This window comes from Adiantum capillus-veneris, unplaced genomic scaffold, assembly GCF_014529385.1.
Source record: "Adiantum capillus-veneris isolate H3 unplaced genomic scaffold, ASM1452938v2 Hic_scaffold_461, whole genome shotgun sequence".
In the NCBI taxonomy this organism is placed as follows: Eukaryota; Viridiplantae; Streptophyta; class Polypodiopsida; order Polypodiales; family Pteridaceae; genus Adiantum; species Adiantum capillus-veneris.
This window is the reverse complement of record NW_028221547.1, coordinates 312,473-339,971: the sequence shown is the minus strand read 5'-3', so window position 1 is coordinate 339,971 and position 27,499 is coordinate 312,473. Positions and strand designations below refer to the sequence as shown.

Genomic DNA, 27,499 nt, shown 5'->3' with positions numbered 1-27,499 from the left:
CAACAAAGCAGTGCTCAACTAAATAATAGATACTACCGCGACCTTTCCGATCCAGGAAAGCGACCGGACTTGAACCGGTGCCGTTTCCTTTCCTGGTACATAGGAATGCTCTATCCCTTAAGCTACGTGAGCCAAACGGGGAAGCCCAACAACCCCAAGCCCCCTGTTACTTTGTCGCCTGTGCGCCTCTCTTTTTGTTGAGTGCCCAAAAACACAACACTCTCGGCTATCCAATTTCACTCCACCTTATGATTGATAGCCGACAAGTACACAGCTTGCTATCAACGACCTGGCCTCTTAGTTAGTGGTTTGTTACGTAAAGGATGGCTAAAGCCTAAAGACAAAGATTCTCTAGGTTCGTATAATAGTCAAACTATAATAATCAAATGTAAATATTGGTGTGGTTTAATGGACTGATCATCAAGAGGTGACTTGCGATGTTGAGAAGTCCCACTTGCGCTTGGTCGGGATCCCTGAGGGATAGTTTGGCTTCAGGGCGGGCGTCCAGCAAAGCTAATTCTGTATGCCTATGCAGCGTGTTAGCCAAAGAAGAAGACTGAATTAACGCCATAGCTGCTCTCCGCAGTCTTAGTAAGAGATTTTATCCTACTTGGGTTGTGAATAAAGAAAGTTTGAACTGTGCTCGATACAAATCCGCAAGGTTTCAGTTCTTAGAGCCTCTCCAATTCCAAAAGCATGCCCCGCACAAAAGAAACAAAAACAGCTTCCGCTTACGGAAAGGCCCGCAACGAAACCTAAACCAAACAAGAGCATGGTGCATTAATGCTTTTCTTTTAACATCTGTTTTTTACACATTTTCATAAATGCTTTTATGTAGTGTAGCTAGCACGCAAAAAAGCTAATGTCGAACGGAGTAAAGCAGTTGGCCGGCAAAGATGTGCTTTGCTTCGATTTTGCTTTCTTTTAAAGCAAACGCATCTTTTTCTGCTTTCGCTTGTTTGCTTTCTCTATCGCATCTTTTCTTTGCTTACAGCTTGCGTTTCCTTTTCTTTTAAACGGTGTTTTTCTTTGCTTTAAAACTGCTGAAAACATGTAGTGCGGGGGCAGGATTCGAACCTGCAGTCTTCAGTCATGAGCCTGACGAGTTGGCCATTTACTCCCCCCGCAATCTTGGCCTGGCGTTTGGGGTTGGTTGCCCACCAGCATAGGGACCACCTAGCCTACAATCGGCCCGAGAGGTACGTTAGCCTAGCTCCTAAAGATCTAAGGGGATACGATACTCCCAGGCGGGATACTTAACGCTAAGTTAGCTACAGCACTTAGGGGTTGATACGCGACAGCGCAGCGATTAGTCTCCATCGTTTACGGCTAGGCACTGGGTATCTAATCCCATTCGCTCCCCGTTCATCTCTCAGGGTGTCAGTGTTGGCCTAGCAGAGTGTCTTGCCAAAAGGAAAGGTGTTTGAAGTGATTTCTACGCATGAAATATTGGAGCAGTGGTTTTAAGCCTTTTTTTTTCTCCGTGCGTGTATCCATAACTTTTTATTCTGAAGCAGACATATCATCTCATTAGGAGTTGCCTCGATTCACCGGCATTGCAGCGCCAGTAACTTAATTATTCTCTTATCCCTCGCCCTCAAAGCGTACAGAATCAGTGTACGCCACTCACGCATACGCCTCAAAGCATACGCGTACAATAATCAGCGACTCACTCCGGGCCTCAAAGCGTACAAAATAGGTAATATCTTATTTGTTCCATCCTTTGCCTTGACGGGGAATCGGTGGTTCACGTTGTAATTCGAAGTTTTACTTTCCATTTATCGTGAACCACCGATTCCCTGCAAGGCAAAGGATGGACACAAATAAGATATTTTACTGATTTTGTACGCTTTGAGGCCGGAGTGGTCCGCTGTGATTTTGTACGCGTATGTTTGAGGCTGTATGCGGAGTGGTCACTGATTCTGTACGCTTTGAGGGCGAGGGATAAGAGAATAATTAAGTTACTGGCGCTGCAATGCCGGTGGTATCGAGGCAACTCCTAATGAGATGATATGTCTGCTTCAGAATAAAAAGTTATGGATACGACGCACGGAGAAAAAAAAAGGCTTTAAAACCACTGCTCCAATTTATTTCATGCGTAGAAATCAATTCAAACACCTTTCCTTTGGCAAAGACACTCTGCTAGGCCAACACTGACACTGAGAGATGAAAGCGGGGAGCGAATGGGATTAGATACCCTGTCCTAGCCGTAAACGATGGAGACTAATCGCTGCGCTGCGCGTATCAACCCCTAAGTGCTGTAGCTAACTTAGCGTTAAGTATCCCGCCTGGGGAGTATCGTTCCCCTTAGATCTTTAGGTGCTAGGCTAACGTAACCTCTCGGACCGATGGTAGGCTAGGTGGTCCCTATGCTGGTGGGCAACCAACCCCAAACGCCAAGGCCAAGATTGCGGGGTGGAGTAAATGGCCAACTCGTCAGGCTCATGACCTGAGACTGCAGGTTCGAATCCTGCCCCGCACTACATGTTGTCAGCAGTTTTAAAGCAAAGATAACACCGTTTAAAAGAAAAGGAAAGCAAGCTGTAAGCAAAGAAAAAGATGCGATAGAGAAAGCAAACAAGCGAAAGCAGAAAAAGATGCGTTTGCTTAAAAGAAAGCAAAATCGAAGCAAAGCAATCTTTGCCGGCCAACTGCTTTACTCCGTTCGACATTAGCTTTTTTGCGTGCTAGCTACACTACATAAAAGCATTTATGAAAATGTGTAAAAACAGATGTTAAAAGAAAAGCATTAATTGCACCATGCTCTTGTTTGGTTTAGGTTTCGTTGCGGGGCTTTCCGTAAGCGGAAGCTGTTTTTTTGTTTCTTTTGTGCGGGGCATGCTTTTGGAATTGGAGAGGCTCTGAAACCTTGCGGATTTGTATCGAGCACAGTTCAACTTTCTTTATTCACAAAACCAAGTAGGATAAAATCTCTTACTAAGACTGCGGAGAGCAGCTATGGCGTTAATTCAGTCTTCTTCTTTGGCTAACACGCTGCATAGGCATACAGAATTAGCTTTGCTGGAGCGCCCGCCCTGAAGCCAAACTATCCCTCAGGGATCCCGGACCAAGCGCAAGTGGGGACTTCTCAACATCGCAAGTCACCTCTTGATGATCTGTCCATTAACCACACAAATATTTACATTTGATTATTATAGTTGACTATTATACGAGAACGCTAGAGAATCTTTGTCTTTAGGCTTTAGCCATCCTTTACGTAACAAACCACTAAACTAAGAGGCCAGGTCGGTCGTTGATAGCAAGCTGTGTACTTGTCGGCTATCAATCATAAGGTGGAGTGAAATTGGATAGCCAGAGTGTTGTGTTTTTGGGCACTCAACAAAAAGAGAGGCGCACAGGCGACAAAGTAACAGGGGGCTTGGGGTTGTTGGGCTTCCCCGTTTGGCTCACGTAGCTTAAGGGATAGAGCATTCCTATGTACCAGGAAAGGAAACGGCACCGGTTCAAGTCCGGTCGCTTTCCTGGATCGGAAAGGTCGCGGTAGTATCTATTATTTAGTTGAGCACTGCTTTGTTGATCTGAGATTATGCTTAACCCCCGCTCGGCCCCAATCCCGGGACGTAAGATGATTCGCCTTGCCGATGGCCGTTCCGCTTACGGTTATTGGCAAGAGCTGGTAACTAACCAAGAGATCATCAACGACAAAGATTGACCTTTTTTAACCAAAAAACCGAGTTTGATCCTGGCTCAGAATGAACGCTGGCGATATGCTTAACACATGCAAGTTGAACGTTGTTTTCTGTTTATAGAACAGTTGAAGACAAAGTGGCAAACGGGTGCGTAACGCGTGGGAATCTGCCAAACAGTTTGGGCCGAATCCCAAAGAAACGAAAGCAAAAAAGCAAGCTTCGATAAAGCTAAAAAGCGCTATTTGATGAGCCTGCGTAGTATTAGGTAGTTGGTTGGGTAAAGGCTGACCAAGCCGCAGATGCTTAGCTGATCTTTTCGGACGATCAGCCACACTGGGACTGAGACACGGCCCAGACTCCATAGGGAGGGCAGCAGTGGGGAATATTGGACAATGGGCGAAAGCCTGATCCAGCAATGCCGCGTGAGTGAGTGAAAAAACGTCGCTAACGCGGGAGGGCAATGCCGCTTGTAAAGCTCTTTCGTCGAGTGACGATTATGACAAGACTCGAAAAAGAAGCCCCGGCTAATTCCGTGCCAGCAGCCGCGGTAAGACGGGAGGGGCTAGTGTTATTCGGAATGACTGGGCGTAAAGGGCACGTAGGCAGTGAATCAGGTTGAAAGTTAAAGGCGCCAGCTCAACTGGCGGAATGCTTTCAAAACCAATTCACTTGAGTGGGATAGAGGGGAGTGGAATTTCGTGTGGTAGGGATAAAATCCGGAGATATACGAAAGAACGCCGAAGTAGCGAAGGCAGCTTTCTGGGTTTCTACTGACGCTGAGGTGCGAAAGCGTGGGGAGCAAACAGGATTAGATACCCTGGTAGTCCATGCCGTAAACGATGAGTGTTCGTCCTTGGTCCGCGGATCGGGGGCTCAGCTAACGCATTAAACACTCCGCCTGGGGAGTACGGTCGCAAGACTGAAACTCAAAGGAATTGACGGGGGCTTGCACAAGCGGTGGAGCATGTGGTTTAATTCGATACAACGCGCAAAAACCTTACCAGCCCTTGACATATGAACACTTGACGTATGAACACTTGACATATGAACAAGTGTGCTTGTCCTTAACGGGATGAAACGAAAATTCATACAGGTGCTGCATGGCTGTCGTCAGCTCGTGTCGTGAGACGTTTTTGGTTAACTCCTATAACGAGCGAAACCCTTGTTTTGTGTTGCTAAGACATGCTGCTCTCAAAGGATCAATGTCATTATTTACTTGTCAGCGGGGCGGTACGGGATTGATGACACTTCCTCTGTGCCGATGTTGCACTCACAGGAGACTGCCTATAGTTCTACTATGGAGGAAGGTGGGGATGACGTCAAGTCCGCATGGCCCTTATGGGCTGGGCTACACACGTGCTACAATGGCAATTACAATAGGAAGCAGGGCCGTAAGGCGGAGCGAATCCATAAAGATTGCCTCAGTTCGGATTGTTCTCTGCAACTCGAGAACATGAAGTTGGAATCGCTAGTAATCGCGGATCAGCATGCCGCGGTGAATACGTACCCGGGCCCGTACACACCGCCCGTCACACCCTGGGAATTGGTTTCGCCCAAAGCATCGACCAGAGATCACCTATTGCTAAAGTGTTTCATGCCGGCGTTGAGTGTGGCCCATTTTGGTATGGGTGGTCTCCTTGGCGCATATCACGGTTGGGTTGGGTCAGTGATGGGTGAAGTCGTAACATGGTAGTCGTAGGGGAACCTGTGGCTGGAGGGAATCTTAAAGGGAGGCGCTAGCGTCTTTTTATTAACTGTACGTGAGTTGATAAAGTCAATTCGTTCGGGTAAGCTAACTGTGCGAGGGGGAAGTGTGGGGTTGGTAGCGATTAAATAATCAAAGGCTTGTACTAGCTGTATTTGCATTTTCTCTGGCAGGTGCTTTTGTCGTTAGCACTTTTTTGTTTCTTAATCAAGCGTGTTTGTTTTGTCCGGGCATCCTAGTAAAACGCGGAACACCTGATCCATTCCGACCTCGATATGTGAAAAGCGTTTTCCGCTATATGTACTGAGAATTGTCGGGAGACATAGTTGACAGCCCGGACCCACTAAAGATGCGAAGAGGAGAAGAGAAAGGAACGCCATAACGGATAGCAAAAGCTAGGCAATTCTTCGAATTAACTGCAGTAATTCGACCACCAAAGCGATGACGTGGCTGCAGTCATTCTAAACAATTGCTAGCGGCGGATGCTGCAGTCATCTGACCTTTCCTTGCTATCCGAGTGGATGCTTCCACTGGGCGGGGACTGGACCAATGTGATCTCGCCTTGACGTTGGCGGTCCGGCTTATGGAGAAGAGACCAAGGCCTTCTTTGACCAAGAGTCACACCTTTATGAAAATATTGCATCGGCACTTGTACCCTAACGTTGACCTTAAATTAGAGATGAGAAAAATGTATAGTCTAATCTCAATCGAGAGATAGAGCGGCTTGGAAAGGCCGTGCGACTTGAGGAGCATAAGGCAATGGTTATGGCAGCCGCCAAACTCAAGACCAACGTTGTACTTACCGGCACTTTCCTTTCGGGAGCCTAAGGTCCCTCTCTTCCGCCGGGCAGGGTAAGTGCCTGCAGCGCCCACTTTTGCCGGGGGAAGTGCCTAACGGCACTAACTCTTTCTCAACATTCCATTCTTTTCAAATCGAAAAGAGAAAACTGTTTGAAAAGAAATGGCTGGCTGAAATGAGATTCCGCAGAATGCAAAATTGCTTGCGTTAGGGCAAACGTCACTCCGCTGGAGAGAGAGGGCCCTAAAAAAGCGCGCTTCTTTGGTTATCCCTTTCAAATCGCGCGCCCTGTCTCCTTTACAAGCAAGTGTCCGGGGAGACCCGATTGCAAGGCTACTGTCATTTCAGCTTAGCGGGAGGCTCCTACCCCACCATGCGTTCCTTTGGGGAGGGTGTGAAGCTAACAAAACAATGCAAGAGGTGGCAGCATAGAACCCGCTAGGAGTGGCAAGACTACTGATCAACGCAAGTGAACTGTGCGACAACGCTTCGTAGAAACCATAAAGCTGCTGTATCATTACGGGCCAGCAGGCACTCTGTTGGCGAAGAATGAACCAGAATGTGATTTGGGACACGATGGGCCTCTGCGTGCCCCGATCGGCAAATGATCACCGGAGTATAGCACAGGATCGCTTTTCCTTGTAATAAAGTCAACATGTCGACAAGGTAAACCCAATGGGCTCCCCTCAGGAGGTCTGGTCGTAAGATCAGATACCGTCCAGTGGGCAGAAGACGATATGAAAAGCCACCAGCTTGCTTTACTGGGTAGGGTAAAATAGGCAGCGGAGGTAGATAGAGACATATCTATTCAATGAATCGCCGACCTGACCTTTTGAGTTGGGGGCCCGGTGCTAACTCGTATCATGAATGACGAAGCGCGCGCGAAAAGACCATTTATACGCACTTCGTGCCTTAAATGAATAACTGCGAGCAGTAACGCCACAAAGGTTATGCAAGGGTCGCTGGGCTTCCCCCGCTAGGGTTCCCCTGGCTGAGCCAGCTGCCCTTTCTTCTGGTTTCATGCATACTGGAAACCAAGGAAACTGAGTTGCGCTTTGCTTCTAGCTTCTCTCTAAACGCTCCGAGCGGTTCCTGAAAACGCGGAACCAAAAGCTGCCGGGGCCTAGACTTCCCATTCGTCATTTGAGCCGTATGCAAGGAAACTTGCACGTGCGGTTCAAAGAGGGGGGAAAGCTCTTCCGTTCCGGGCTTACCTATCTGAATAACCAAGATCGGATATAGCTGGTTTTCCGCGAAATCTATTGAAGTAGAGCGTATAACGTTTATGGCTTGAGGTAGAGCACTCAATGGGCTAGGGTAGCCCAAAGCTTGACCGACCCCAAGGAAACTCCGAATACAGGCCATGGGTTTGTACAGACAGACTTCGGGTGCTAAGATCCAAAGTCGAAAGGGAAACAGCCCAGATCGTACGCTAAGGTCCTTAAGCAATCACTTAGTGGAAAAGGAAGTGATCAAGCGATGACAACCAGGGGGTGGGCTTGGAAGCAGCCATCTTTCAAAGAAAGCGTAATAGCTCACTGGTCTAGCTTCATGGCACTGAAAATGTCTCGGGGCTCAAGTGACTCACCGAAGCGACGAGACCTTGAAAGAAGCTTTTTCAAGTGTCAGTAGCGGAACGTTCTGTCAATCAAGGAAAGTTGTTGGTGACAACACCTGGAGGTACCAGAAGTGAGAATGCTGACATGAGTAACGAGAAATCATGTGAAAAACATGATCGCCTGCCAGTTTCCAGGGTTTCTGCGTTCAGTCAATCTACGCAGAGTGAATCGGTCCCTAAGGAACCCCGAAAGGGCAACGTCCGATGGGTACACGAAAGCGACGAAGTTGCTTTAACTACTGAACCATGCGTGTTTGTTAAACTCGTGAATTGGATGATTGGGCAGGGGGCTACAAAGTCACTCCGGCTGCAGGGTTGAAACTCCGGGAAAAAACTTCGTGGAATTGGGGAGGGCGATTCAACATTTAAAATGCAAAACCAACCGTACCCCAAACTGACACGGGTGAACAAGTAGAATATACTAAGGCGCTTGAGAGACCATGTTGAAGGAACTCGGCAAAATGGCCCCGTAACTTCGGAAGAAGGGGTGCTCTCCTATTGAAGGATTGGGAAAGCGGCACATATTGGGGGTAGCGACTGTTTATTAAAAACACAGGACTCCGCTAAGTGGTAACACGATGTATAGAGTCTGACACCTGCCCGGTGCCGGAAGGTAAAAAGGAGAAGTGTTATAAGCTTTGAATGGAAGCCCGGTAAACGGCGGCAGTAACTCTAACTGTCCTAAGGTAGCGAAATTCCCCGACAAAGGGGTGGTTTGACAGAGATGTTCGACAACATAATCGGGCAATATGCTGGGACATCCGCCCGAATTTCAGTATCCAATACTCATACAGAACAGGATAAAATCAAAAAAATCTGGCTGTCGACAGCGCGAAGCGCTTTCAACCAACCTACGGCCTATCCACGGCTGAATGGAAAATGTAGTTGGTGGCGCGGACCATCAGCAGGATAGCAAGTTGGAAATACATCGTCTTTCGAGCCCGCGGCTGACCATTTTCGTAGCCTCGCGCCGTGCGCCCGCGAACGTAGTTCCAAGATCTAAACTCGATCCCCAACGACCACACGCCAGACATCCTTCGAGATGATGATATAGTCCGAACTTATAGGCGACTATAAGGCCATAGGCGAGGATGGCATGGAACTGAATACCATCCATTGCCGTTTGATTAACTTTATTGTGTCGCATAAGTAGCGACCTGCATGAATGGTGTACACAGTAAGTTACGCCAGCCTTCTAAGTAATTATTAGGTTTTAGGCCACATTACATGCGGGAACACTTTAAAGATCTAAGTGCACTTGTCTTCAAGGACTTAGATATGACACAATGGACGATCCGCAGGATTGGGGAATGGAAAAGCATGCACTTGCTCCAGAACATCCAGACTGGATAGCAGAGGTCCAATCCCCAGAGACTTTACATGAAGCGCCCAGGCTTACCGCTATGGCTTATTCTATTGGAACTGAGAAAAAGGCCTGGGTAAAGAGAAAGCCCAAGCTAAACCAAAAAGTTTAGCAAGACTTACAGGTAACGACTGCCCCGCTGTCTCCAACATGGACTCAGTGAAATTGAATTCTCCGTGAAGATGCGGAGTACTAACGGCTAGACGGTAAGACCCCGTGCACCTTTACTATACTTTTGCAGTGACATCCTTGATTTAATGTGTAGGATAGATGGGAGGTGATGGCAATGTCGCCACCAATCTTGAAATACCACTCTCTCGTCGTTGGATGCCTAACCGCCGCTGCTGTCAGAAGCGGGATATTGCAAGGTGGGTAGTTTATCTGGGGCGGATGCCTCCCAAAGAGTAACGGAGGTGTGCGAAGGTAGGCTCAAGCTAATATTATAACAGCTTATGAGCGTAATGGTAGAAGCCTGCCTGACTGTAAGACTTACTAGTCGGACAGAGACGAAGGTCGGCCATAGTGATCCGGGAGTCCCGTGTGGAAGGGCTCTCGCTCAACGGATCAAAGGTACGCGGGGATAACAGGCTGATGACTCCCAAGAGCTCTTATCGACGGAGTCGTTTGGCACCTCGATGTCGACTCATCACATGGGGTTGAATAAGGTCCCAAGGGTTCGGTTGTTCGCCGATGAAAGTGGTACGTGAGTTGGGTTTAGAACGTCGTGAGACAGTTCGGTTCCTATCTACCGTTGGTTTTAGAGAACTGCGAGAAGCTTGCCCTAGTACGAGAGGACTGGGTTAGGTCAACCTATGGTGTTCCGGTTGTTGTGCCAGTAACAGCGCCGGGTAGCTAAGTTGGTAGGGAAGAACCGCTGAAAGCATCTAAGCGGGAAATCCTTCTCTAGACAAGTTCTTCTACGGGTGAAAGAACATCACTTTGATAGGCGAGAGGTAAAAGCGCCGCAAGGACAATGGGCTTCCTCGTACTAATCTCTTTTCAAGATTCCACTAACGATGTTGTATGGTTACCCCAGGTGGGGCAAGGGATGGCACGAAAGCGCGTACGACACACACCTTAGCATGAGCACGTATAGCCGGGTAAAAAAACGATCTAAAGAGATGGGTAGCTAAAGTAGTAACGAGTTGAAATCCTATACGGGTCGTAGTTATCAAGTATTTTGCTTGCGTAAGTCAGGAATGATATAATACGTAACGTGACGTATAGGATACGATATAGGCTTTGTTTTAAAGTGTTGTTATTAAACTAGATGAGAAGCCACGCTGCAAAATAACTCCTTTTCGCCATGCATAGACCAAGCCGACGATTAAGACAAATAGAAAAACAATTACTTCAACGAAAGCTAAAATAAGCCCAATTCCCGCTATAGCCCTAGAAAAATACGGTTTCGACTTTCGTGAAGAATTAAGAAAAGATGTAAACTCTTCGATCCTTGAGATACTCTTCGACAGAAAACTTTTTCGTTTCTAAAACAGCAAGCAAACTGACCCTTATGAATGCCAGCGCTTGAGCTTTGGGTTTGGGCAGTCGAAATGTCTAGCCCATCAAAGGAATATGTACTCACATAGGGAAGGGACCCTGATATGTAGGCTTCCTATGTCTCGGGTGCTTTAGAGGGCCCGGCGTATATGCCAGTGTGGCAAGCCACCATGTCTACCTTGCTCAGGGAGAGTTCCTCTAAGAGGATTAAACGGTCAATTGCCGCCCTTAGAACCCCCTCAAGGTCGCGCCTTAGATTGGCTATGGTAGCAGCCCCCCGCCTGTTCTTCGGCTACAGCCTAAAGCGGGTAACCCACCGATTCTGTATAGGTGGTAGCGAACAGGTGCCGTACTGAGCTCTTTTGGTTAAAGTAGGTGCTTTCCCTTGGCCAGAAGAGCCTATAGAGCATGTAGCATGCATTAACTGCCGCTGTGCACTCGTCGTTGAGTCGCTTGACCAGGCCCCGGCAGCGACTCGGGGTGGCGGTTAGCCGGGTTTTCCCTAGCTTAAGGTGCCGTGCCAAGGGGTAAGGCGTCCCGGCCAATGTAGTGCTGGGCTCCAGGCAACAGGAAGTTTTCATTACAATTTGAATTTCCTAGCCTAGTTATAAATTTAATGTGCTAATCTGTATACGAATGGAGACGATCGGACTTGAACCAATAACTTCATGCTTGCAAAACATGCGTTCTACCGATTAAACTACGCCCCGCCCTCGTTTCATGTGCAACACGTATCATATAGGCAAACAAAACTTTTCTTTTAAAGCAAAGAATTTGTGTGGCTAGCGCCATGTAGTCCTTATTCCACTGATGCTCAGGCGGAAGAACCGAAGCTCTAAAAAAAGGTCGGCACGCGTAAATCGACTAACTGCTTCTCTCCGGACGAATCCAAAAAAACAAATTAAACGACTATTCTTTCGAAAGCTCTTTTAAGACGCTACGAATAGATAGGCATGGTCAAATGCTAAAAGGGTAATCCGTGATAGATAGATAGAAAAGGACGCGGTAAAGGGAGGAATCCTTGGGCCTGACCTAATCTCGTAGTCATAGTGCTATCGTTGGCTTCTGCATTTAAACGATTAATTTCACAACCCAGCATTCACGCATGCCAGGAAGGCATTGGCTAGATGCCCTTGCCAGCACCTGAGGTCAAATGGCATTTCATCTTAACATGATCCGGCCCCATAGCTTGTTAAGAGTCTATGTGCTTACTGAACCTGGGATGCTACGTAGCGGTTGCCAAGGCGGGACTTCAAGTTGCAACGAATTATCATGATTCGTTTACGTCGTAGAATCAATCGACATTCTTCTAGCAATTTCTTTGTTTTCAACGTTTATGGCATTTCTTTATGCACGGTTGACATAGCGAAGACAGCAGCTCTTGCCAAGGCAGTAGCTCTATGTCAATAAGGGCTAGCAACAGAGCCTCCTCCTCGCGTGTCCAAATCCCTAGCAAAAGGAGTAGGTAGCTGGGGGGAACCCACATACATCCATTGCATTCTAAGCTAGGGTCCCTTGTCATGTACCGTCATGCCACAGTGGGTTTACTTAAAAAAAACTGGGGATGGAGTCGAACCATCATTCTAGGACTGTAAGTCCAACGCATTACCATTATGTTACCTAGTTGGGGGGTGACCAAAGCAAAGGCCAACCCGAAGTAACCGTTATTTATCTAGACTTATCTTCAGGGTTGTTTATTGATTTCCTTAAAATACGAAGAATATCGAAAAGGCCATCATCAAAGCAAACAGGGCAATAGCTTTTGTTAAGGCAAAGCCTGGAGACCGAATAATTGTTTGGCTAATGATAGATTTCACGCCACAGGGCTTGTCAAAGGACTAAATACGTTTCCAATACCTACTGCTGCTCCTTTTCTCATTCTCGGGTTCATCCTTGCCATTCTCTTTTTCGGGAAGCAGGAAGGGGCAAAGCCAGGAAATTCCCCCCAGTGCTTCCTATTCTCCGGGGTCATTATCGCCCGACCCAGTATCCTGACCGTTCCCTTCATTTCCGGAAGGAGTGTCTTCCTCCGGTTTTGGTCCCCTACAGAAACACAAAACCCGGTTCCACCAAGAACGTTTAGGCACTTGTGATTGTGCAAGGTGATCCAGCTTGGAAAGCAGCTCCTTCTTGTTGTCAAGAAAAGGGGCTCTGGCTCTTTGCCTCGCTAGTCTCGGGAGCCTCGCTAGTACCCTCCTCCTTCCTGTTCTTCGATGACGAAGGGCTTCCCTCAACTTCGCTTGACGGCCCTGAGCTCAATTCGTGTCCGGCCTTGTCTCCTTCTGGAGTGGAGTTGTCATCCTTGATTTCACGAGTATCCCCTCCAAACTCCTCTTCCCATAACGGCGCCCCCGAAGATGATGGAGGAGGAGGAAACGATAAATTCTCTGTCGGCGTCGAGCCTTGTTCGGCGGGCTGCTGGCTTGTTTCCGCTTCCGGCCTGTCTTCTGAACTGTCGGAATTGGAAGAATAGAAGTAACAAGTTAAAAAATTGCCCCGCTTATTCCTTCCAAATTCGTACATTGAAATGGCGACCACTAAGAAAACACATTCGATATGAACTCCCGAGTCACTCTAGAGTGACACCGTACGGGTAACTCTTAACGAACAAACGAAAAGGGATTTTTCTTTTTGGTAGTTCACTGGAAACCCCCCGACGGCTAATCATCGAAAGAGTTAGACTTTTTGAAGTTTCGAATAGGTTATTTTTCATCATTTTTTGTTGATGATCTCTTAGTTAGTTACTGGCAAAGCCAATAACCGTAAGCGGAATGGCCACGGCAAGGCGGATCATCTTACATTCCGGAAAAGGGTTGCCCCAATAATCTCCAGTCACCATACCAGTGCTCAACTTAATGACAGAGTAGTAGATGATCCTTCCGATCCAGTTTGGCTCATGACCGGGCTTGAACGGTGCCGTTTCACAGACTCTCTCCTTTAAGTTACATGAGCTGCGAAAAACTAAACTACTGCCAAGCGAGGAAAGCAAAGCTCTTTTGAGATAGAATGTGGGCAGATTGATTCTTATTTGTAGGCAACTATGGCTCCTCGAAGCGAAGAACTGTACGAACTATAACGTAGGCTACCGCTCTACCCTTCGAAACTCAACCAACTAAACTCTCGGTGTCTACGGCGTTAGAGTGAACTTCGTGCCCAAACGAGCACGCAGACACGGGGATTTCAAAATACCTTGATCAAATAGGTGTGTCGTTTGCTTAATTTCCTCGTCCGAGCAATGAAACAACTCTCTATATTACGTAATTAATGGGAGGCAGGGAAACGTAATTAATTGTCCGTCCGAGCGGCAGGGAAAAGGTATTTTGAAATCCCTGCAACCAAGCAAGCACTGCCTGCGGCACTGCTTTAGTAGCAAGAAAGGCGGTCGACTGGTAAGCCTATCTGTCCATACGGTGGTCTACTTACTCGATTCTGCAGCTACCGCGGCTCTAGCCGGGGCCAATTATGCCACTTTTTGCAAGGTGGAATGAAGTCTAATCATGAACCGTGATAGATTTCTATGACTGCTCGACCGAACTACGAATTAGTGAGGGATAGCTATACCGAAATACGTAATAGCTACTCGCTTATTCGGTCATGCAAAAGGGAAGGGCCAGTATGAAAAAATTGAAGCCCGTAGACGTTAGTCAACACTTTGCCCTTCAACCACCGAAGATACGTATTTTATAACTGTTTGTCCAGTCAATGAACGTAGAGGCTTTGCTTTGTATTCTCGAAGCTGCTGCTTAGCGCTGATTGCTTCGTATCCCTGAACTGAAGAAGCTGCAACTGTTTGGCGTTGTCTATGGCTATGATTGCATCGCGGCGGTTCATGCACGGCACGGAGACCCTTCTCACAGTTGTCCTGACGTTAACTAACCGGGGCTAGGGAACTGAACTGTTGGTAGTGTAGTGTTTGTTAAATGTAAAGACGTATCCTTTAGCAGTAAAGGCCTGACACTGCCGCTGGGTGATCTAAGCGAGTCGCCCGTCTCGCCTCAACGTACCAAGCATTGCTAGACAATAAGGTGATGGACCAGGGCTTATACGACTTTACTTTAATAGTGAACTATTAAAGGCCATTAAAATTAACGATTTAACCCTTAAACAAAGAATCTATTATGGTTAATAATTAAACCCTATTTACCCTTAGAAAACAAGTTGTTATTAACAAGTTGCACTAGCTCTTCCTTTGCTTTAGTAGCACCTTTGTTCCTACGACATAAAGCTAGCCCCTGTAATGGCAAGCGAAGGGATTTCCGGGGGAAAGCCCGAGCGATTAAGCGCTATATCTTTTATTAGTACAATGCATTTACATTCAACGTAATGGTAGGATTAACGAAAATGCCTTTAAGAGTCTAAAGAGCCACGGTCAAGGCAAGTGAAGAGAAAGCCCAATTAAAGATGCAAGCGTAGCAAAGGGTTTTTCGTGGGGAGGGAAAGCCCGAGCGGAGCAGCCAATTAAAGAACAATGATTGCATTCCTAAATGGTTAAAGACAGAGAGCTTCACCCGTTTAGGTAACCTAGCTATTACGTTGATTTGTTTCATCCTTAGTTGTTTGAGTTCTTTTCCAGAATACCATGTAGAATGTTATTTTAACACTCTACCCTAGTTTTTTTATGAACCGGTGGTTCGCGTGGTAATGGATGGTGCTTAATATTCCTTTTTCCTTTCTTTTTCTTTGCTTACAGCTTGCTTTCTTTTCTTTCTTTGTTTTTCTTTGTTTGTAGTCTCGTTGATTTTAACGCTTTACAAAAGAAAATCCTATTCTATTTATTAAGCCTCGTGCTATGTACGAACCAGTTAAGTTATGAAGCGACCTAAAGCAGAGCAAGTGGTTTCACGCAAGAAAAAGTTATGAATACCCAGCCATGTTACTGTTGATAAACAATCTTTGAGATAAACTCGGTGCCGTGCCCCTTTCGCTTACTTGTGCGATTCCCCTGGCCTGGATTTTACTCGACGCATCGGCCTTCGACGCTTCTATTATCATTAAGATGTATATGGGGGCAGGGGGCAGACCCCCGAAGAGATTCAATGAGACCACTCGAATACATAGACAACGTGCCATTTCATAAGTAACTAGGAAAAGCGGGGCCACTAGCTTAGTTCCTTTTTGCCTTCAGGTTTTCTTTGACTTTTATAAGAACTGCGAATCTTTGGATAAGCAATTCTTGTTTATCAAGCGCTTCTTCTCGGATGTATTCCTGTATAAGGGCATCTATCCAAAAATCTAAGTGCGAAAAAAAGAAGCCATAACTATCGGTTGGTGGCTTTTGAAATTTCATCTTTCAAACTTTTTTTTGTTTTTTGTATCCAAGATTGCGGTTTTTCATCTCTTGTATCCATAACCTTTTTCTTTTCGCTTCGCTTTTGGCCTCAAGGCTTCCCTTCCGAGAAGACAAGACGGCTTATCCCCTCCCTAACGCCGATACAATCAAAATGGTGGACCGAGAAAAGATTCGTGAACTATTACTGCTTGCTGCCAACGACACATCTTTACTTTATGACATTTAGCCTCTTTCATTGACAGTGTGATGAAATGGGGCCGTGTCTTGGATAAAGTCTAAACTCTGTAGAAAAAAGGCTATAGGCACGCACGTATGAGCAATAGCTCTCTTGTGTTTTGTTTGCCCACATGATACGTGTTGCACATGAAACGAGGACGGGGGCGTAGTTCAATCGGTAGAACGCATGTTTTGCAAGCATGAAGTTATCGGTTCAAGTCCGATCGTCTCCATTCGTATACAGATTAGCATATTAAATAGAAATCCAAAAGAAAAAAGAGAAAAAACGCTCTCTTTTTCGTGCTCTAGCTACCATCAAACAGTCCTCCTCGGATAACTCGTCCAATCCGAGAATAGCTATAATATCTTGAAGTTCTTTGTAACGCTGCAAAGTCTGCTTAACCCTTTATGCCGTCTTGTAATGCTTCTCACCCACAATCCAAGGCTGCAGCATAGTTGACGTCGAATCCAACGGATCCACGGCCGAATAGATACCTTTTGCTGCTAAGCCTCTTGAAAGCGCAGTTGTAGCATCTAAATGTGCAAACGTCGTAGCGGGGGCTGGGTCAGTCAGATCATCCGCAGGTACGTAAACAGCTTGAATGGAAGTTATTGATCCTTCCTTGGTGGAAGTAATTCCTTTCCTTTCCTTCCCTTTCCTTTCCTGCAGTAATCCCATTTCCGTACCAAGGGTAGGTTGATAACCTACGGCGGAAGGCCAATAAAAAAGGGTACTCAACAACGCATTAGCGTGCGGAACCAAAGCAGCCCTTCACTCAAACTGACTCATGCGAATGCGGGATGAAGACAAGTGAAACCAAGACCCTAAGGAAACGCACGTTGGAAGAACCAACGAGCCGTCCTAGCCGCGCCTTATCGAGGCGCATGTTTACTATATTCTTAGTACGGCCATCGAGCTGTGAACAAGATATGCAAAAGGCAAGTGAGAATGAAAGGAAAGCCTTGAATCTATGTAAAGCTTACAATCATAACGAAAATGCAGCTAACCAAGAAACACCTAGTCCTATTTTACCACACCACTTGAGCTTAATGAAGAAAGAAACCCGCTGCGCTGATTGAAATCGTTTAAACACACGACGACGTTAGATAAGAACATAATTAATCTCTTGTATATATACAAAAAAGCACCTCTTTGGCTAACTAGCTAAGTGACGCCTTTTTGTTTAGTCCCTGCGAAAGGAAAGAGAGAGCACCTCTTTAGCTGAATAACTAGCTAAGTGACGCCTTTTTGTTTAGTCCCTGCGGTTGGCTTACTTTATCGACTGTGTAGTAACCTTTCTCTTTTTTTCAAGCGTAAGCTTGTATTGAGCTTCAACAACTTTACAGGGCCATTTCCTGCATCCCTTGCCAACTCCAGTAGCTTGTATTGAGCTTTAACAACTTTACAGGGCCATTTCCTGCATCCTTGCCAACTCCAGTAGCTTAGAGGTCCTTGACCTTAGTGCAAAGCAAATGTGTTCACAGGAAAGGGAGTATTCCTGCGTTTTTCAAGCATCTGCATGAAGATCTATGCACAGAGTATGGCTTGGGTTCAGTGCTTACCATGAGAAGAGTTCACCCCTTAAGGCTAAGCAAAATTCTAAACTTCCAGAGCAGAGATGCAACCTTAGCGTTTCTATGCAGACATTGCACCATACTACATCCCATACCTTCATAGATAGCTTGTCCTTGCACCACTTGCGCCAATTAGGAGCTCTGATTGCAATAATAGTGGCTTACGTGTTGGCATTTGTCTTATCATTACGGGTATGGTTGGGTGTTTCCATCATTTGACTAAAAAACAGCAGCATATAATATAAAGGAGCTGGTGCATGATTCAGTAGCTCCAGAAGAAACCAAGATGGAAATAAGTGCAGTAACAGCTTTAAAGCATGGTTCTTTTTCCTTTGAGCATTTGTTGAAAGCATTGAATCTTGGCAGTCGTGTGAAGAATCTTCTTATCACATGTGCTGCTGCGTTATTTGAAGAAAAGATGGAGGTTGCAGAGCTAGCAATGCAAGATCTTCATAAATCGGCGTCTGTGTTTAGAGATCCTTTAGAAAGACTTGCTGCATACATGTCTGAAGGGCTCGTAGTAAGGCTTCATGCTTTTAGGTCCACTATATACGGGTAAAAAGAGACTAAAGGGTTGGGTTCCCTTCTGCTGGGGAAATCGAGGGCCATAACATAAATGCAGGAGACTGAGATGCTATGCTATCTAAAGCATGAAAAGGAGACCGCTTAACGTGAAGGACTGGGATTGGGTTACTTTTATAGCTGCTGTAGCGCTACTATAGCTTGTTGTTTTTGCTGCTTTTCTAAAAAGAGAGAAAGCAAACGAAAGCAAAAATAGAATTGCTTGCTTGCGTTAATAAAACAAAAAAGCGTTGATAAGGTAAAGGTAGCGGCTACCGTTACAGTTATCAAAGTAGACTTATGTGTCGTTTGGTTTGCCATTTTGAAGGGATGGCAAATGGGGTGACCACTGCACTTTTTCCTTTGATTGTCTATTTTTGCTGTTCATTGTTACGGAACAGAGGCAACGACACAGTTACATTCTTACCAAGGTAAGATCGGCGGGAAGAGTGCTCAGGTAACGGCCTGGCCATCATATCATAGGGAAAGAGCGTCTTGTAATTTTCGATTCTGTACTGTACTTCAGCATAATCATCAAGGAAAAGTGTAGGAGGAAATGGGATTCGAACCCATGATACAATGTATTGTATGTTGATTTAGCAAACCAATGCCTTAAGCCGCTCAGCCATACCTCCGGGAAGGGAAGGGATCGGACCTTCCCCAGCGTTAGTTTGTATTTTCAAGTTCTGTTTTATAATATAAAAAAAGAAAGTCTATATCTGTATCTATAAAAGGAAACTACAAACTATGAAAATAAGATACGATCGATTATCCACCCAAAAAAAGCAAAAATCCCACATACCAAAAAAGTCGCAAATAAAGTTAATCCAGGTAACATAACGAAGGCATAATGATAGTAGGGTCAAGATACCACTGCCCTCCGAACCGGACGTGGAGATCTCCCCTCATCTGGCTCTCTGCAGCACGCACTTTCGAAATAGTCCCCATTACTGCTTCCCTTAATATCCGTCATATATCGTATGGGGGTTTACAGGAGATCCCAGAGCCTTAAGAGCACTAGTAGTCGTTACGTATGGCTCTTGCTGAGATTGTTTTTTTCCTGTGCTCTAGCTATTTTGCCTTTCAAACCTTTTACCGTATGTATAGTGACGGCAGCGTGATTCCATATTATCAAGGAAAGGCAGGGGGCTGCAATTTTCCCTGCTTTAGCGAAACCTAACATACCGCGACCTTTGTTAAATACGCCTACCATGCCTTTATTCATTTTAACATGCCTTGTGGACAAAAAAAAGGAGTCCGAGGCTTATTAACTCACGTTCTTGCTAGCACTACATTAACTCTGGCCTTTACGTCCCTATTGTCGCTTTTTGGGCTCGTAGAGTCGAGTTTACCGTTTACCCACCACGGAGCTTAGGGCTAACAAGTCATGACATACTCCTCGCACAACAAATCCACTTTAAAGTTAACTTATTTACTTAGCCAATTTCCGGAATGTATACGAAATCCCATAAGGACCTGAGATCTCAATAGCACCCTTGTCTAAGGCTTTAAATGAGACTTCGTATCCAAAATACAAAAACGATCTCACTATAAAGTCGTTGAAAACTTTATCAAAGAACCGGCGCTTATTCAAGAAGCAATAAAGTCTATTACCGAAAGTACTGGTTTTAAAAGCAAAAAGTAATTCGTTTGCAAAAAGATTTACATTATACGCCGTAAGAGCCCCTAAGATGCTAAACGTAATAGGTACTAGTTTGATAGTGATTAGAGTAGCAAACTCAGATTCAGCAAGAATATCATTTTTGGGTAGCATTGAAAGGGAATTGGCCCAAAAATTAGTACCTAAACCAATCATCATATCGGTCCCTAGGCCACCCCATTGCTGCTAGAAAGGCCCGGCTTCAAAACCGTACGTGAAGCTTCTACCCGCCTCATACGGCTTCTCCCAGGATCGAAGATCTTTATTGGCTTTACGAACGAAGGTTCAAAAAGGGATTTTCAATATGACAATGCCTGCATAGGAGCTGAGGTTGCCTTTTATTAAGTCTTTGTTTCAAAAAACAATTCTATACGGATATGTAAGGCAATCTCTAAATATATGTATACCTGGAGATAGATTACCTAAACAATTTTTCTTTGGGCCACAAAGGCTTCTGGCCTTTGTTTGCGTTTGCAAAGCTTTTTTTTTTGTTGTTTGTAGTTTCGTTGATTGATTTTAAACGCTTTACGTTTTACTAAGCTTCTGTCTTACTTTTATGTGCTCTTAGCTAGCCATTCAACTATTCGGTTCGGCGATTACTTTTCAACTGAAAAAAGAAAGTAAAAAGAAAGAAGGGGTTGTGCAGCTTTTCCTGGCATAGCCCCGGAGCCTTTGGCCCTATAAGTCTTTTTGTTGTCAAGTATTCTTTTTTTGTTGGAATGGAAGTTATTTTGTTGGCCGGCTTTACGAGACGAGTAAAGGAACCTTCAGGGCCCTCTCCAGTTCCCCGCCCTCCCTTATGTAATGTGCTTTCGAGGACTTGCGTTCCCATTGAACCTTTATTCGTGTGGTCAACTCCGCAGCGCGGGGTTCACCTCACCTCCACCTGTTAGTTTAGTGGTTGGCAAAACAAATAAAAGCTAAAGGTGCGAAAGGTGCGAAGCAGTCGCTTTTCTCTTTCTCAGGCTTTAGTATCTATATTCAACAAATGAGTACTATAGCCTTTCTACCCACAGGAGACCTTCTCTTGCCGTCTCTATTCCTTGCGACCCTAAGGTCACCACTTACCCCATTGTCGAGGTCTGGGGTGTTTGTTTTTTGGTTACCCTGTGTGACTCGTATTACTATAATCTTGCGTGTACATTTTGTATGAGTTGCCTAGATTAAAGAACATACATTTTGTTCATATCGTTCGTTGGGGCAAGAAGCTTGTTGGTAAATTCTAGGTCTACAACTGCCTTAGCTTTGGGCCAGGGGATTTGTTTCCATCAAGGTATTGTTTAAGTATTATCTATGTAAAATATACTTATAGTCCATTTCTCTTTCCATTGACCATCGAGATCCTAAATCTCCAAATGGGCATATCCCTAGCCTTTATTTGTTAGGGCTTTTGCTTTTCGGAGAATCCTGCTCCCGTAGGGCTTGTAGCTTGGCAGCCCACCGCAAGGGAACCTTATTAGGGTACTCCAGTTTCAAGTGTATTGAACAGTTATAGTGGCCCATAGGCGCAAGATGTACCTTGTGGGGCGGTCTCTTGGACATAGTCTTTTCATGCAGTGGCTGTTTATTAGTCCATGGTCCATTGGATGTTCGATGCAAGGCCGAAAACTGACACTGCTTGTACCCTTTGTTTTTGCCCTTTGCTCACTGGGCCTGTCCCTCGATGTAGTCAGTACTGGATACTGTTGGGCGGCAAAGCTTACACTTGTTCACTTATGAAGGTTCGCCGGGGCCTCTTTTCTCTCTTCCTTTTTGCTTATCTGTGACTCAGAGGCTGCCAGACCTCCTACAAAGGGAAAAGAGTCGACTGAACATCTCAGCCATTGGCGGGAGTTTCGCTCGCATCCAATCCTCAATTATTGTTCACTTTGCTTGGATCATGCTAGGTGAGCAACAGCCGTTTCGTCACGGGACTGACTTATGGGCTAACAGGTCACACTTTGGCTAAGTATCCTACAAAAATGCTTCCGAAAGCCAGAAGGATCAAGGGGATGGCCATAAGAATAGGCGCATCGTGGCATCATAAGATGTCTCGCTTGAATGAATTGGTTGGTGCTAGAAAATGTAAGAAAAGTAAAACGAAAAGAGTGATAGGAAGTAAAGAAGACAGAGAAGCTTCCTAACCGAAAGCGAAGTTACCACTAATGGTATAATCAGGAAGGATAGGCTCTTTCAAGCTTTCCCCCCTCTTTGAACCGCACATGCAAGTTTCCTTGCATACGGCTTAAGCAGCAAAAAAAAGTGACGGCTGGGCTGGCCTCAGCAAGTCACTGATGGACACACGTAATGTTACTTCGCAAGTTACGCATTTGCCTGTTTCTAATTCGCTTTTCCCTAGCCCAGTTGTAACATCTTTCTTTTCTCTTCTTTTGGGGCGGGGCACGCACGAAAGGCAAATTCTTTCCCTTCCCCCGCCGCCGTAACTTCGCGATTGACTCATATTACTTAGTACTACTCACAGTCCCGACTACCTCTACTCTTGTGTGGTTAATGGAAGTGGCCCGCAATAGTGTTTTGTTATCCAGGATTCGAGTCAGCACTTTGGTCGGCAAATTGTTGCCTATCTTACCTCTCTTGAAGGTAAGCTAAAGCTTTTCATATCGTCTTCTGCCCACTGGACGTATCTGATCTTACGACCAGACCTCCTGAGGGGAGCCCATTGGGTTTACCTTGTCGACATGTTGACTTTATTACAAGGAAAAGCGATCCTGTGCTATACTCCGGTGATCATTTGCCGATCGGAGCACGCAACCAAACGTCGTGTCTTAAATCACATCCCTTCCCTACAGGAGCAAGGGCCTATTTAATTACAGCTCGTAGGTGTGTGCTAGGCCGCTTTGTAGAAGCGAAGCGTCGTTGCACAGTTCACTGTGGTTAATCAAAAGGAATAATCTTGCTTCTTTTAGCAGGTTCTATGTTGCATTGTCTATTCTTTGCTTTGTTTTCCATGCTTCACACCCTCCCCAAAGGAACGCATGGTGGGGTAGGAGCCTCCCACTGGGCTGAGATGGCAATATAGCCCTTTTCTCTTCTCTTATAGGAGGGCTATACATATTGTCTTATGTCCCTCAAGTCGCACTTTGGTATAGGCGGGCTCCAAAATCGCATCTTTAGAATGAAATCCGGTCAAGAAAGGGAATCCAATTAAGAATAAGCTGCCTATAAGCATCATAACATAAGTGGAAGGTAATAGAGAAACAAGCCCTCCCATTCTACGCATATCTTATTCATCTAACATAGCATAAATTGCTGAACCTGCGCTCAAAAAAGGTAATGCTTTAAAAAAAGCGTGATTCATTAAATGAAATACGCTAACTGAATAATTAGGAATGCCGCGAGCAGGGATCATATAGCCTAATTAACTACAAATTGGATAAGCTACGACTCTCTTTAGATCGTTTTACAACATTCCAGTAGTTGCCGCGAAGAATAACGTTATAGCTCCCACAAAAGTAATAACAATCAAAGCATTGGGTGAATATTCAAATAAAGGGGAGCACCTTGCTATCATGAATACGCCTGCTGTTACCATAATAGCTGCATAATCAAAGCGGATACTGGAGTGAGACCCTCCATTGCGTCGGGTAACCGAGTATGCAATCCCATTTATGCAGATTTCCCGATAGCGCCGACAAGAGGTAAAATACGAATAACAGTTATGGCATAAAATCCCATATTACAAAAAAGAAAATAATGATTAGATTTAGAAAAAACACTAACACGAGCAAAAGTGGTAGAAGAGTCCACTACTTAAAAAAGAGTAAAACGACCAATAATCCCGAGAGCTGATCCGAAATCACCTACTCAATTAACAGGCATAGCTTTAATAGCTGCTTTATTGGCTTAAAGTCGTGCGAACCGAGAATTAATCGACAAATATAAAACGAGACCTACTCCCTCCCGTCCTGGAAATAATTAAATAGAGTTATCCCCAGTAACCAACATTAGCGTAAGAGGGGTAAGGATAGATAAGTAACACATGAATCAGGGGCTATGTGGATCCTCGGACATATATGAAATGGGATAAAGATAAACCAAGCTACTGACGAATATCACTACAATTAGCATAACTACGGTCAGACTATCGAACACCGAGTCAAAAGTGACTTCACCAGGCCTTTCCCTTTACAAATCAAGCGAGTTTTTGTATCATGACATGACGCGGCCGTTTACCCAAGTGACAGAATCAGGTGCTCTTTGAACTGTGTAAGATGGTCGCCCATCACACGGCTCACCAACTTAGGATTACGGTTAGTAAAGGGATAACTTCTGTGTACCCAGGCAGGGAGATCTCACTTACCTGTGTCTCATTCAAGGGTACAGTGTCGCGGGAACACTCAAGTGTACGGCATCTGCCGAGCCGACTTAGGCCCTTTTCCTTCTGTTAATTCAAGCGCTTTCCTTCCCTGAGGCTCTGGGGGGCAGTTGGAAGCTAGGAAAAGCTTTACGCTTTATTCAATATCCTTGCGTCGCTGAGCCCTACGGCAATTTCACTAGGCCAGGGGAGAACTTGCCTATTGGCGATCCGGGAGTTGGTTTTTGCTAATTAAAGAAGCGGGTACTGTGGGCCCTCTGTTTTACGCATTTAACCGGCAGCGGGCCGAATGCATGGTTCGCCGGTTCCACCGAATACTCTATTGATGTTGAGGCACGGGTGCGCTTGCTAATGGTGTGTGTGTTGTCCTTATTAGACTCAGTTAGGCCTTTATTTGTCTAGGCATCTGCGCCTTCTTGCTGCGCATGCGCGAGGGATATGCCTTATCCATAGCCTTCTGTATTGTGTGGGGGGACCCTGTCTGACGCTAGCCAGGATCCCTTCTCCACCGATCTGTAGTTCATGATCCGTAAGTCTTACCCGTGTCTCGGAGACACGGTCGGGAGCCGCCAAGGGCAGTTTTTGAGTCTAGTAGGCCAGGCCCCTTTTTCAACATGCTATGGGGCTCTAAAAAAGAAAATTATTCCATAGAGTGAGTCGAGCCCGTCTCGCCACAAAGCAACAGCAGCGTCCAGACAATCGATCTATCCGGCAATTCATCCGGTGACTTCACAGTCGCCAAAGAAGCCCCAGGAAGCATCAAACATCTCCAAGGAAATCCATGAAGCAATCTCTATATAGCAAGCACTGGCTCCCAGTGCAACTTCGTAAAAAACAGTCAGGGAGAAAGTAAAAGAGAATAAAGCACACGTAATAGTTACTATGGCGGTTCCTTTTGACCCTAAGAAACGACCAAAAGCACCTGCTATGAAGCTACCAAGCAGAGGCAACGATACTGTTAGTAAGTACGTACTTAATGAATCCTTTCTTTTTTTGTTCCGGTATTCATGGCAGTTCTTCTTTTATGGCTATTGCTTCATCTTATTGAGTTATCAGCAAGATTAGATTCGACAGAGACAGGTAAAGTCGTTATGATCGAATAAGATAGGAATTGGAATCTTTTTTTTCCTTATTTTCTGCTTTATTTTAGCATATTAAAGCAATTCAAATAGTCTGACAGTGCTTTGCCTATTCGTTTTTGGCTGGCATTTAGGAAGTTTTATGTTATAAGCTGTAAGTCGGGCTATCTACAGTTAACTTTATACCTTAAACGGTGTAGAGTCACTATGTATAGGAGTCTGGCCGTTAATGACACGGGCATGGCTCGTTGTAGTCCTTGCTTGGGACGCTGACATCTAAAGCTCCGTTGGTTTATCAAGCAAGTTAAAGGCCGCTAGTAAAGTAAGATTATTCGCTATCCTGCCTGAGGCAATGAAAATTAAATTGAAATGCCAGAAATATCGGTAAAACAAATCAAATAGAAACCTTTTTCTAATGGATTAGCTTTTTTCCTTATTCTCATGTTTATTTGCTTCGCGTGCAGAACGCTCAAAAACTCCGCCGATGCCTACGGAAAGGCCACAGGCAGAGTCCTCTAATTCCCTAGTCTTTACTAACAATTCGAAGGGAGTTCCACAAGAACCTGCTCCGGGCAGTAGCTCAGGTTCAAGTGATTCAGTGCCTGACTGGGAAGGGACCCTCCCACTTTGGCAGATTGGCTTAAAGATATTATATCCTCGGTCTTTTTTAAAGTTCTTGTATGTATTGGATTTTTTTAAGTGCCTTCTCCCCCAAAAATCCTGTCTTGGCCCAGATCTACTGGTCTGGGGCCCAGCCCCTGTAGCGTGAAAAGCTTGGCAAAAAAAGTGAATCATGCCATCTCGAAGTCAGAAACGTATGCCTCTAGCTCAGCGCGTTGTCTAGAAGCACATTCGCCTAATGAGCAAAAAACCCTAATGAAGGATGTAGAGAAAACAACACTTATGCAAGAATAGCGAAACGCTATACCGAAAGCTATCCGCTTCTAACTCTCCCAACTAAGCCCCATTGCGGCTACAGGCTGCCCATCGTGACCATCCCGTTTTATGTTGCTGCCATGAAGCTGACTGTCCAAGCTGCCACTTTCCATGTATTGATTGATAGATTAGCAATTTGCTGCTTTATTAGCTGCCTTGCAGTAGCTTAATAAGGGAACGAGGTTAGCTCAAAGAACTTAAACTTAAACTTGGCAAGCTGAATCTTACATAGGTTGGCTTGTTTTTGTGTTGCTTCGAAACCTAGAGAAAATACAAGCCTTTTTGAAGGGAAGCGATAACACGTAACCAGGGCATACGTAGGCGCGAAGCCGCTGAAATCGTATTGGCATGGCCTAATCGCATTACTACGCTTAGGACAAGAGCCTCGTCACTATGTTATACAACCTTAGACCCTACTTACGTGTAACACGGCGAAGCACTTGAACTTTTAGCTGCCGCTTTGAATACATGAATAAATTGAGGCCCGAAGGGATGAACACGTTAGTACTGACTGATTTGCGATGGCTAAAGTCTTACTGCTCTCTAAGGGACGAAGGGGGCAGCCGAAGCGAAGGCGCGACGCGTTTTCGTGTAACCGATAGATTGGCGTTGCCATAGATATGAACTGCCCGTTGCCTGCGGCCCTCGTTGTTTCATTGTACAGAATACCTTTTCCTTGCCTCGCCACTTAGGATCAAGACTAATGCAGGGTACGTACAAAGCAAAAAAGGAACCGATACGATCAAGAAAGAAAGATAGCCCCCGTAACCCCTAAAAAGTAAAGATAGGCGATATCCTGCAAAGGCAGCCAAAGTAGGCCTCGTGGAACTGAGAAAGGTTAGCCTCCCCGCAACCAAGCAAGCACTGCTTTGATAGCAAGAAAGGCTAGAGGTTGTAGGCAGAAAGTATCGAAAGCAGGCAAGAAGGGAAAGTGGGCCAGTGCAATAACCCAGACATTATTGATCCTCTGCTTCTATTTACTCAATTTTCTGCCTTCCTTCCCGTGGTTGGCTTGTTTTGTTTGCCCTAGCGACACCATTAAGAGGACTGGGTGATTGTGATTAGAGATCAATTCACTGTCGCTTCGAGTACACGACGAGGTTACGAAACCCGTCATGGCGATAACATGGTAATTTAGAAACAAGGCGTGTATGAGGAACTATCAATGTCTACGGTTTGCGTTGGGATTGCCCTTCGGCACTTCAGGGCTCAACCAATTAAACTCTCGGTGT

At 45.4% G+C, this 27,499-nt stretch overlaps 1 protein-coding gene, 1 long non-coding RNA gene, 1 other non-coding gene and 1 pseudogene across 3 annotated transcripts; all 4 read left to right on the top strand.

Annotated features, from left to right (window-relative positions):
- Positions 1-3,690: 3,690 nt before the first annotated feature.
- On the top strand, positions 3,691-5,366 carry LOC147416816 (18S ribosomal RNA; annotated as a pseudogene).
- A 2,148-nt stretch (positions 5,367-7,514) lies between these two features.
- LOC147416815 (uncharacterized) lies at positions 7,515-9,510 on the top strand. Its single transcript, XR_015187486.1, has 2 exons — positions 7,515-8,942; positions 9,260-9,510. It is a non-coding gene; the product is annotated as an uncharacterized LOC147416815 (long non-coding RNA).
- Positions 9,511-16,301: 6,791 nt separating this feature from the next.
- On the top strand, positions 16,302-16,374 carry TRNAA-UGC (transfer RNA alanine (anticodon UGC)). Its single transcript has one exon. It is a non-coding gene; the product is annotated as a tRNA-Ala (tRNA).
- Positions 16,375-20,959: 4,585 nt separating this feature from the next.
- Positions 20,960-22,009, top strand: LOC147416813 (uncharacterized). The gene is made up of 2 exons (XM_086508044.1): positions 20,960-21,579; positions 21,659-22,009. The coding sequence occupies exons 1-2, from the start codon at positions 21,450-21,452 to the stop codon at positions 21,883-21,885; spliced, it is 357 nt and encodes a 118-aa protein (XP_086364170.1). The 5' UTR covers positions 20,960-21,449; the 3' UTR covers positions 21,886-22,009.
- Positions 22,010-27,499: the final 5,490 nt, after the last annotated feature.